Source organism: Gambusia affinis, linkage group LG12 (genome assembly GCF_019740435.1).
Source record: "Gambusia affinis linkage group LG12, SWU_Gaff_1.0, whole genome shotgun sequence".
In the NCBI taxonomy this organism is placed as follows: Eukaryota; Metazoa; Chordata; class Actinopteri; order Cyprinodontiformes; family Poeciliidae; genus Gambusia; species Gambusia affinis.
The window spans coordinates 3,709,149-3,720,126 of NC_057879.1; the positions used below are offsets into that span (position 1 = coordinate 3,709,149).

At 40.5% G+C, this 10,978-nt stretch overlaps 2 protein-coding genes across 2 annotated transcripts; both read right to left on the bottom strand.

Moving 5' to 3' along the window:
* Positions 1 to 467: 467 nt before the first annotated feature.
* LOC122841810 (microfibril-associated glycoprotein 4-like) lies at positions 468 to 3,527 on the bottom strand. Its single transcript, XM_044135361.1, has 6 exons — positions 2,821 to 3,527; positions 2,515 to 2,655; positions 2,319 to 2,357; positions 1,751 to 1,847; positions 1,314 to 1,481; positions 468 to 808 (listed from the first exon to the last, which is right to left on the bottom strand). Exons 1-6 carry the CDS (start codon positions 2,824 to 2,826, stop codon positions 543 to 545), a joined length of 717 nt encoding a protein of 238 aa, XP_043991296.1. The 5' UTR covers positions 2,827 to 3,527; the 3' UTR covers positions 468 to 542.
* Positions 3,528 to 5,858: 2,331 nt separating this feature from the next.
* On the bottom strand, positions 5,859 to 10,314 carry LOC122841809 (complement factor H-related protein 4-like). Its single transcript, XM_044135360.1, has 8 exons — positions 10,022 to 10,314; positions 9,761 to 9,949; positions 9,386 to 9,577; positions 7,234 to 7,272; positions 6,877 to 7,038; positions 6,618 to 6,782; positions 6,313 to 6,338; positions 5,859 to 6,151 (listed from the first exon to the last, which is right to left on the bottom strand). The coding sequence occupies exons 1-8, from the start codon at positions 10,077 to 10,079 to the stop codon at positions 6,140 to 6,142; spliced, it is 843 nt and encodes a 280-aa protein (XP_043991295.1). The 5' UTR covers positions 10,080 to 10,314; the 3' UTR covers positions 5,859 to 6,139.
* Positions 10,315 to 10,978: the final 664 nt, after the last annotated feature.

Below are 10,978 nucleotides of genomic sequence, written 5' to 3' on the forward strand. Positions count from 1 at the left end.
AAATAGGTTTATGCTTTATTGTCCATGATAGGTAAAGTTGATTTTTCGCTTCACTGCTGAGTTACTGAATGTGTGTTAATCACATCGGCAAACTGACTTGGAGCCTTCGTGTTTTTCTTGAGTGGAAGTCAGCTTTCATAAAAATGGAGAGGAATCAGTAGAAAATGCTTGCTTATGAAAAATAGTTTTATTACATTAGTATAACTGTTGGGTACTGAATGGGATGCTTGTAATCTCTGACTGAGTGGTTCTATTGAAGACGGGGAGATGAGTTAGATCCAGTCAAACATGATCTGAGATTTATTCATGTTGAGCAAAAGAAAAGATGGCACTAAAAGTCATTAGTATTAATAAATATTGTCTGAAGTTTTCCTGCTTTCTGTGTTGTGTTTTTGTCCAATACGTTTTTTTTAATGAGAAGCTAAACATCTTCAGGGAAGTTGGACACAAAGAGAACACACAAGAGATGATCTGTTCGACCTTTATTGCCAAATATTCATGTTGGATTCGGCAGCTTCCTGCTGGAGTTTTGAGCTGCTGATTTACTGAACAGGGCGGATCTTCATGCTGATGGCCTTCAGGGAATAGGTGGGCTGATTCTGCGAGGCCTTCCAGTTGTACCAGATTACTCCAACCTCATATTTAGAGCCATTAGCGCCCCAGATGTAGACCCCGTTTGGGTTTCCATAGTAGCACCTCCAGTACCAGAAAGCTCCCAGGAATAACCTTGCACAGTTTTCCGGCCCGGCGTGCTGATAACGATCAAAAGTCTGCCACTGTTGTCCATTATGACGCCCCAGAGTGCTTCCTGCAGAAAAATATTTAAATCAAAGAAATTATGTTTTTTATCTAGTCGTTTATCTAGTCGTTATCTAGCTACAGATGAGTCAAACCTTATCAGCAGACTCAGGTCCATAAATACTAAAGACCAAGATACAGATCTTATACAACAGAGCTGCAAAGAAACGAGATCTAAAAGCATTGGGCTCATTGAGAAACAAATGAGGGCATTAAATAGGAACTTGGTTTCCATAGTCATTTGGCCTACAGTGTACAGTCATGGGTAAAAGTTAGGACCAGTTCCACAAACTGATGGATCTGCTGATGACTGAAGTGAAGATCATTGAAAACTGCATTTATTTAGGTCAAAAGTACAACATAGCTCAACCTAGAAAGTAGAATCTTGCAGCTCTGAAGTTGCAGTGAAGGTTAAGATTATAGTCATTTAGGTTTCCCAGACTCTCTCTGTAGTTTCTTCTCCTCACTGTTACATGTTTGTGACTTGCTGACTCACAGCTGGTTCTGAAACCCACCTGCTCCTCCGTCGATGTAATCACCCACTTGTAGACGATACCCATCGGACTCAGGGCCCACACTGAACGAGGTGTAACGAGCGTACACCTTGTTTCCTTCGAAGTCCTCCATGTCCACTACCAGCTCTTGCTGTTTCTGCTGAGTGAGGAAGTAGATGTTCTCCAAACCTGGAAGAAGAGTTACAAAGTTCTGGCTGTTTCCCCAAGTTGTTCTTTTTATGAGCAGCACTTCAGCTCAGAACATCACATCTTATATCGTCCTAACTGAACACATAATTGAGACGTTTTTATGCCTCCCTGCCTCTGGAGCTCATTGGATTATTTTTGACTTACTGAGACAGAATAGACTTCTTCTGACCAACATAAAAAACCTTTACTGTGAGGATCTGCGTGTTTTCCGGTTCGCAGTCAGTCAGTGTTTCCAGTTCGGGCCTCACCAAGCCAGTACTCTCCATCTGCGTTCCCAAAGCCCAACTTGTAGTCATTCCAGTTCCTGTAGAAATTTACCGTGCCGTCCATCCTTCTCTGGAACACCTGATCAAAAATCAAATTTTAACTTGATTTCTCTTCAAGTTCGCCATTTTGTCGAAAATTCTTGGAAAAATTTCCCCCAAATTGACTGAAAACCCGGTTTGGATGCAAGTGCAGGACTAGAGGTTTTAGATTACTTCAGAGAAAGTACACTCCTAAGTTTTAAAATCACATCTATGTACCCCACTGGGAGTATAAGTGACACTGCAGTGGCTCAGATCATAACAGGGGTCCCACAGGGCTTGATTCTTGGACCTGTGCTGTTTTCTTTGTATTTCCTGCCTGTTATATTCCTAGGAAACACAGCATTGCTTTCTATCGCTATACCAAAGATAACCAGACTAAAACTTAAGGATCATTACTCTGTATAAGCACCAAATTACTTTTTTTTTTTTTTGGAAGGTCACCTGAAGGACATGAAGTGTTTTTATACGACAGATAAAACCAGAGCGTGATCTGAGTTCAGATACTCACGGTCCATCGTCCTCCATGTGAGTCCATGTCACAGTAAACCTGCAGACACACAAACTGAAATCTTCATGCTGCTCTGGTGTCTGTCTGTGGTTTGGACTATTTGATGGATGGGAAACTGACCAACATGAACAGGTTTCTGGGAATATTAGGAAACCTTAATATGGTGAGTTTATAATTCCAACAGGTGTGAATGTACCTGGACACCAGATGTGGATCCGTTGGGATAGATGGTGTAAACACCACTGGGATTGCTGGGATTCTGACGAAAAATGTCGCTGCAGTCCGTAAAACAGCTGGCCAACAGAGGAACCAGCAGGAGGAGAAGAGCTGACAGCAGCTGCAGCAGAGGAACACGTTGCGTCTTTACCAAATATTTCTTCCTGAGGTTCGTATCGTGAGGCTCCAGAGTAAAGCAGAGAACATTTCCTGGGAGAACCTCGTGTCTTCAGAGAATGTTTCAGCTCCACCAAGGAGCATTCAGAGTTGAACGTGCTGAGCTCACCTTCATATCCAGAGTTGTGCTGCTGCTGCTGCTGGGATGTAAAACTGTGATGGATGTCAGCTGGAGTTTTTCTGAGTTCTGCCGCAGGAATCTGACGACAGTCTGAGGGTTCTTACCTGCTTTTATCACCCACAGATTAATAAATGACCGAGCAGCTGCTGCTGCTGCTGCACACCGATAACACTTCAAACTGGACGGGTGGAAACATGAGTCCTTCACAGCTGTGGGCTTGAGGCTGACGGCAAATGATGACTGAGGTCTGAAACAAAAAACATAAAAACACACACCTGACGGATGGATTAAAGCTGTTTATTGAACCATAAGCCTGTTGGTTAGCAGTGTCTGTCCACTGACCTGCACTTAATCGTCATAGTATGTTGTGCACAAACACATTCAAATGAATAAACAAGTGAACGTTTTTTAGAACTTTGAACCGAACAAGGGTGTTTTTTAAGTCAGAAACGAGGTGAAAACTCATTTTGACATTATTTATGCTCTGGGGATGAGCAAACATAAGATATTTCGCTGACTAAAAGCATATCACTTTCCCCCAAGGTGTGCGATCATTAAGCAATAGTGCAAATTGAAATTGCAAAAATAAATTTGCTGTGTGGAAAACAAACAAACAAACAACAAAAGAAAACCTCACGACCCCTGGATGTTGCTACTGACAGAAACTACAAAGGAGACACCAGGAAGTAGTAGCAGGATGACGGTTTGTTTTTGTGGTTTTCTGGCTCCACCAGCATCCTCACAGCATCACACCATATATAAAAAGTTGTGCGTCATTCACATGCGTCAAATCCATATCTGTTCTGTAAAATTGCAAGATTACAATTCGACCCAAAACACCGCATACCCAGCCGCTCCAAGTGGTTCGTCATTCAAACATCTCCTCTGACAGCTGATACGTAGCGCTAGCACCATGTCTGAATTATGAATATCATGTAACTGTTGAGAGTTTACCGTTTGCTGCCACGACTTATCACGCGAACTAACTTATTCATGTGTGATTTTAATTTAATTTCTTATTTCATGGAAACGCAGCAATTGCGAAATAGTGATTTTTCAACATTAGCAGAACATCGACAAAGATTTCTGCACATTTGTAATGGAGACACCTCTAGTGACGCGTAAGTTCTTAGTATATCTGTTGTCAGTTGTGGGCTCGACCCACCGGGGACGACGAATGACGACGAGAAGCGACAGTTTTCCAACATCCAAGGGGTTTGCTCTGCAATCAAGCAACATTTAGACAACGGGGGGCCAATCAGGCATTGAGGATGGAGCAGATGGTGGAACACACATTACAAAAAAGAAATCATCCAGCTATCAGTTGGGCATTGACTAATACTGGTAACTTTTGACATCTTAAATTGTTTAAATTGAACATATCAGATAAGTTTATTTAGTAGTCAGTAGACTACCTGAGGAAAAACCGGAGTCTATGGAACATATTTTTGTGGTGTTTGATATAACGTCCATGTGTTTCATAACTGTAATCATTTTTCCTTTGAGACTTGTATTCTAGAGGTTTTGTATTTTTATTTTTTGCTTCTTCAGTCCCCTCTAGGTTCCCATGGTAACTGCTGTCCTCTCAGATGACATATTGACCTGAAACCTCCTCAGTCAGGACTTTCAAGATGTTACCAGTTACTAGCATTTTTTAAAAAACTGCAGGGATTGTTTTTTTTTTTTTTAGATGTTTGTAGCTCAGCCGTTTGGTTCAACATCTGCCCCATATCCCACAGCTCACTGGGATATGGGGTGGAAGGTTCTGGAATGTTCTCATTGGTTGATTGTCCCGACATTATCTATATGTGTCATGAAAAACCAACGCAGAGTTCTGTAAAGATCCAGAAATATCTGCTTCTGCGATGCACAACAGATCTGCCCTGACTTTCAGAAGGATGTTTATGGAAGAACTTTCATTTCTAAAAATCTCAGAATGAAAAATGTGAAAACAGGCCGACGATCCAGACACCATCATCAGTGTTGGGTACATTCAAGGGGTTTCTCCCAGCCATTGCATATGATGATGAGGACTTTGTGAAGACAAAAATCCAAAAAAATGAAAAAATTGTCCTTTATTTGTATCTGTAGTGGTCCTGATAAACTATCATGCAAAGTTTATAGTAGCCGTTTTTAGAAGAACAAAAAGACCAAAAAGACAAAAGGTGACTTTCTTATTTTAGGAGCGTGTTGTTTGAGTTGGACAACAGAGTTCTGACTCCTATGATAAAATTGTCAATCTCATGGATAAAAACAGCTCAATACAAAAAGATTGGCTGATTGCGCCTGTGTGACAGTCGGGAATCCAGACTATTCTACAGAACATGAAGACTAAAACCATCGCTAATAGTTGGAGTAAAAGTGTTCTGAATCAGAAGATATCACTATCAGCAAAAACATAAAGTCAGACATCAGGATGGGTCAAAGCGTCTCCACTGGCTTACAGGGAGAAACAGAGTGAAAGGTGATGAAGTGATGAAGCTGAGCGTATAGAAAAAAGCCTGAGCCGAACTTTATTTTATGCAACAGAACGAGCCAGCAATGTAATAAATGTGAAATTGCTGCGAACGCATTCCTTGTTTGCATTGATTTTCCATCCGTTAGCTCCCAGAAGCAGTCGACTCTTCTCCTCGATAAGATCTAATAGATGCTGTTGGTCTCTCAGGTAATTAATATTCCTAAAGGAAAAAGTAGATTATGATTATGCCTTATTTCCAGTGATTGTGGTTCTGATTCCAGTGCAGTACAGTTGACCAACATGAACAATGGCGGTTTCTGATATGAGCGACAGGGGCAACCGCCCAGGGCATCTTGTGGGGTGGGCGGCATGAGCTCCCCACAAGATGCCCCCCCACTCTCAGTTCTTTATGTAATACCCACATGGTGAGGTTATTACATTAAATACCTTAACAAACCCCAACAACCCGCCTCCCGTTCACTCGTTAGCTCCACCCACAGCGGGCGGCTACAAATGTCCCAACTTCTCCAAACCAAAACCTGACAGGTGTGGTCAAGAATGACTCTCGTTAAAGTCGAAATGTTTTATTAAGTAGCTGTTGCAGGCCACAGAAATGAAGTCAGACAGAGATTTTTTACAATTCTCTGTATGAAACGCAAAACTATAGAAATGCTACTGGAACAATCTAAATACAGAACATGCTATACTGTGGTAGAACAGAACGAAAATATCCAGCCTGGCCGTTAGGAACACATTCAATATCAAGTTGTTTCAAATGGGTTCATGTTTCCATTTGTTGTCAGTCCATCAGTTCAGCCCAAGAGAACCAGATCTTTTCCCAATGGTGTCTCAGCACTGATCCTGGTTACAGTAAAGAGATCAAAAAATAATAACTGCTTTAGATGTTTATACAAAGAGATACACAAAAATAACACAGTTTTAATAGGGGTACCTTGAAATACCTGAAATATTAAGAGCATGTGAGCAACAAAAACATCTTTAAGTAACACACAAATACTCACAAGTTTTATCTTGGCCCAGTTGCAACCTGAAAAAGAGAAAAAAATATATACATACATTTAAATTTTGATATATTTTTTATTTCATTGTCTGCTTCAACTGTGGTTAACTTCAGCCAGTGTCCTGCATGTTTCCCTGCTGCAACGTTGCTCAGTCTGTCATCAAGGTCTGCAGAGGCCTTTCAATGAACCAGTCCTTCAATTCTGACGTGTTCAACATGTAAACAAACGCTGGCTTGCAAAAGTATTCATACCCCTCGAACCTTTCCTGTTTTTGACATATTATAACCACAAACACTGATACTTACATCTGGATACACTGAGTTTCCCTTCAATGCACCGAATCACAACATAGTTGTGAAACGTCCGTATATCTATACATCTCGGGTACACTGTGTCCCCATTTCTGATTAATGTATTGCCAGTATCTAATAGGTCAGGATACTCTGCAGTGTTCAGACGACAGAAGTCCTCTGCAAAAAAAGAAAAAGAACAAAGCACTTTTCTTTATGTCTGTTTTTCTTTTTCTTTTTTTATGAAACAGTTTCAGTGTTGTTTTCCTTCTACCTTTACATGTGGGGACTTCGGACCACGTGCCTCCTCTGTGACACACCACTGTGTCAGGACCCACTAATTTGTAATAGTCCTGACACGTGTATTTCAAATGAAGTCGCTCATATGGCTCAGCAAGTCCGTTTGTAACCTGAGGGAACGCTCCACAATTATCGACTGTAAAGGAAGAATAGAGTTTCATAAAACTGTTAAAGTCGAGTTTCTTAGTTCATCTCATACTTTCTTTTCTCAAGCAAACCAACAAATTCCTTAACTCTAATTCATTAACTCTTAAGAAATGCATAGATTAGTTTGGTTACATTCTAGATAAATACATGTAATATTAATGAAGAAATGAATGTGATTATTTACTGGATGTAACAGTAGGATGACCGGGTCCAGTAGAAGGTGCTGGAACAAACAGAGCAGAGGCAGATTCATCTTGTTATTTGTTGTAAATCAGTGACGCCTACAAAAGATTTTCAGATGTGGAAAGACCAAGAAAAGCTTTAGAGGGGTCTGAACATACACATTTACACCAGTGACGTGCGGAGAGGTTCATAGCCGGTGAGGCACTAAGTTAATCATAATCATATTTACAAATATAGAGCGCCTGCATGTTATTGTTTACATGAGGAAATTCCGTGCATGGGACAAAGCTGGTGTCATGTTCCGTGTTTTCCTGTGTATTTCTGTGTCTGAGTCTCCGTATTGTCCAGTCTCCCCTTGACTATTCCCAGCTGTGTCTCGTTCCTTGATTACCTTTTGTGTATTTAGTGTCACCTGCGTCACTGTGTCTTTGTCGGTTCCTTGTCATTTGCACCAGTCATTGTTTTGTCTGCTGTCCATTCATATACCCTGTTGCTACCAGTACTGAGCCTTTGCTTTCCGCTCTGCTGTGCTGCCAGGATTTTGGACTTTGTATTGGATTATTTCATCATTAAACATCCTCATTTTTACAGCAACCTGCTTCCACTGCGCGCCTCACCACCTACCACACTTCATGACAGTTGGAGGGCAAAAAGACTTTTCTTTAGACGCGCTGCCGTAGAATAATTCCGTTAACTCAATCAAACTTGGACATATCCATATTATTAATTTCGTGCTGTGCTCCACAGCAAAGGGAAAAACCGTTAAAGAACAACTCAAAACCATTTCTTTCTCGCTCTCTGTATTTGCGCACGCGCAGACTTGTTGTCAAAGCAACTAACAAAAAAAGAAAACACTCAGATATTTCCCACACAAAGAGCAGAACATTCAGTCTGTTGCAGTAGTATGGTTTTAGGCTTAATGTTTATCTTGCGATTATTAATAAGTAATTGCTGCGGTAAGAGGAGAAAACTATAAAAAACTATAAATTTGCACTTGACTTTACTGTATGGCTAGCTCTCTGTTACTGTCTCTTACTCTGCAGTTGAGGAGTCACAATGTCTGGGATCGTGAGCGCCCCCTGCCATGAGGCAAGAGAACTGCCTGCCTCACCTCGAATCTGGTCTCTGCCGTTTCTAATCGATCCTCAGCTCACGAATCTCGTGACACACAGAGTTGGTGACAAAAATCACTGTACATTATATACACTAGCTAGATTATGGAAAATCAGTTCAGTATATTAAGTGTTTTTTAACCATTTTATTGGTGACGTTCAGACAGGAGGATTGTGATCTCATGGAATGGCAGCCAGTGAAGTTAGAGAGGTTGATCAATCCCAGGTGAGGCTCAACTCGCTGCTGCCTCACCTGCATCGGTTCTGAGCATTTGAAAAGGAATATGCTAAAATTCAGCGATTTTTCAAGAAAAAATAATCAGAATTGGTTACGCTAAATGAAAAGTAGGTACTTTATAGCAGTGGTCCCCAACCTTGTTGGCGCGCAAGACGTAACCGACACCATCCGGTTTAGGATTTTCAAAATAAAAGCTCCTCCAGACTCAATACTTAGAACGGACATTATTATTATTTCTTGCACGGCCCGATACCAATTGGTCCACGGACAGGTACCGGTCCGCTGCCCAGTGGTTTGGGACCACTGCTTTATAGTACAAACTACAGGGTGAAAATAGCAATATAAATTATTTTATCATTATATATTATTTTTCCATGATGACAGGTGAGGCTCTTCATTTAGGTTATTTCAGTGATAGTATATTAATAGCATAACAATAGGAACAGGTCATTGGCATTTAGGGTATCAGAAATTAGGTCATTTTATACAACAGAACATCTACAGGAACATCTTTACTATCTGTAACCTGTTTTGTAATGAGGATTAGACAACTGGTTTTACTAGATTTAATTAAAGAAGATTGAATACAAACAAACTCAACACTTTTTACATCTTTTTTTTCACATTAAGGTATAAAGACATTGTATCCTTTTCCTTCAACATAACAGTTACACACTACGTTGCCTTGGTTAGAAAACAAAAAGACATTGTAGTTTGTGATTTTAACTGGACAAAATGTTAAAATGTTTGTGTTATAAATATTCTTGGCAGGTTCTGTACATGTCTGAATTCTCTCCACCTACCACATGTTGGGACATCTGTCCAAACTCCAGCTCTACAAAAGACAGATTTCTTGGTGGCTCCTTCCTTTGTCGTATGTCCGTCCTTACACTGATACACCACTTCTGTGTCTTGAGTAAATACGTCCTGAAAATCCAGATTAATTATGGTGGCATTGGATATTTTTGGAGGCTCACAGCAGGTAGGAGGATTTTCTGTAAAGAAGAAAATTAAACACAGAAGCTTTTCGAGTAAAATACCAAAAGTCACAGATTCCATTTCAAAGAAGCTCAAGAAGATGAGAAATCGACCAAGGTTCTGTTTACTGCTCAGTCTTAAACTAAAATGCATAAAAATACTTAAAGAAAATCTTTTCATGGAATAAATGAAACACTTACCAATACAGGTTGGGGTACCAAACCATATACCATCGAGACATGTGCTTGTTCCCCACCAGCCTCCTCGTTCTGCTTTGTATCCATCATTGCAGGAATAACTGATCTTTGTTCCATGAGGATATGATTCCTGCACCGGGAGAAAAAAACCTGCATCCAGGCTCGGAGCGCTGCAAGGCTGAGGGCCTTGAGCTGATCGACCACAACAGACAACAATCAGACACAACTTCAGGAATATACCATATCAATGTTCATTATACGTACCTTGCAGCAGTCCAGGAACCCAAAGCAGAAGAACAAATTCAAGACACCTCACCTCCATGTTGTCAGGGATCAAAATCACCCAGAGAATGAAGAGTCAGGGACCAAGCTCAGTTAATTATTACTGAACATTTCTCTGGAATAAGAAGTGATGAAACAGTCAACTGTATGTCAAAGCACAACTTTCACTGTGGCCAACAAATCCCATCAGCAAAAATCTGTCAGAATGTTTACTGTCCTCATGTGAAGCTGGTTTCCTGGACTGCTGTGATCAGAGGTCGGGATTGAGCAAACGCCAAACACTGGAGATAAACTGGCTTTAGAAAACACCACAATACTAACAGGTACTGATGGACTTTATATCTTATAATCTGGTAATTAACTTCAGTGAATGCCTGCAGCAGCTATCAAATCCAAAAATATGTGGAAAGATTTTTCAATGACTTTATTGAACTCTTACTAGTTTTATGCATTGATTAAGATTCTCTAATTCTGGTGGAGACTTCAACATCCATGTTTACAACTTCAAAGACAAAAGGGGCAAAAAAGTTGTGATGTACCTCAAAACTTTGGTTTGTCTCAACATATTGAAGAGGCAACATACACACACATATACACACACACACACACTAGGACACAGTCTGAATTAACACTCTGGGCACCAGATCAGATAACAATTATTTTGGTCAACTCTGTTTATTTCCATCTTCCATAAAGTTTCACTGGTAAATCTCAAAGGTGGCTCCAAACAGCTGAACCTCTCTGCAGTGGTACGTTGCACATGGTGCTTACTCAGTTTTCCCACCAATGCACACGGCAGTCATGTTTAGAAATCTTAGTTATTGTAGCCTTTTTATTTTCCCAGTCTGCCAATAAACATGTAATGAGGTTTAATTACTGTGATATTGAAACTTTAACCTCTTTAACGGCAGGACTGCATATTTTCCATATTTATGTTAC

Excerpts from the sequence above, each read along its gene's own strand:
- LOC122841809 (XM_044135360.1), bottom strand. The coding sequence starts at position 10,079 with ATGGAGGTGAGGTGTCTTGAATTTGTTCTTCTGCTTTGGGTTCCTGGA. Across the intron at positions 9,950-10,021 it reads GGTTCCTGGACTGCTGCAAG|CTCAAGGCCCTCAGCCTTGC; the intron begins GTACGTATAATG and ends GTGGTCGATCAG. Across the intron at positions 6,339-6,617 it reads GAAACTCAGTGTATCCAGAT|GTTGCAACTGGGCCAAGATA; the intron begins GTAAGTATCAGT and ends TCTCTTTTTCAG.
- LOC122841810 (XM_044135361.1), bottom strand. Across the intron at positions 1,848-2,318 it reads CACATGGAGGACGATGGACC|GTGTTCCAGAGAAGGATGGA; the intron begins GTGAGTATCTGA and ends ATTTTTGATCAG. Across the intron at positions 809-1,313 it reads TTACATCGACGGAGGAGCAG|GAAGCACTCTGGGGCGTCAT; the intron begins GTGGGTTTCAGA and ends ATTTTTCTGCAG.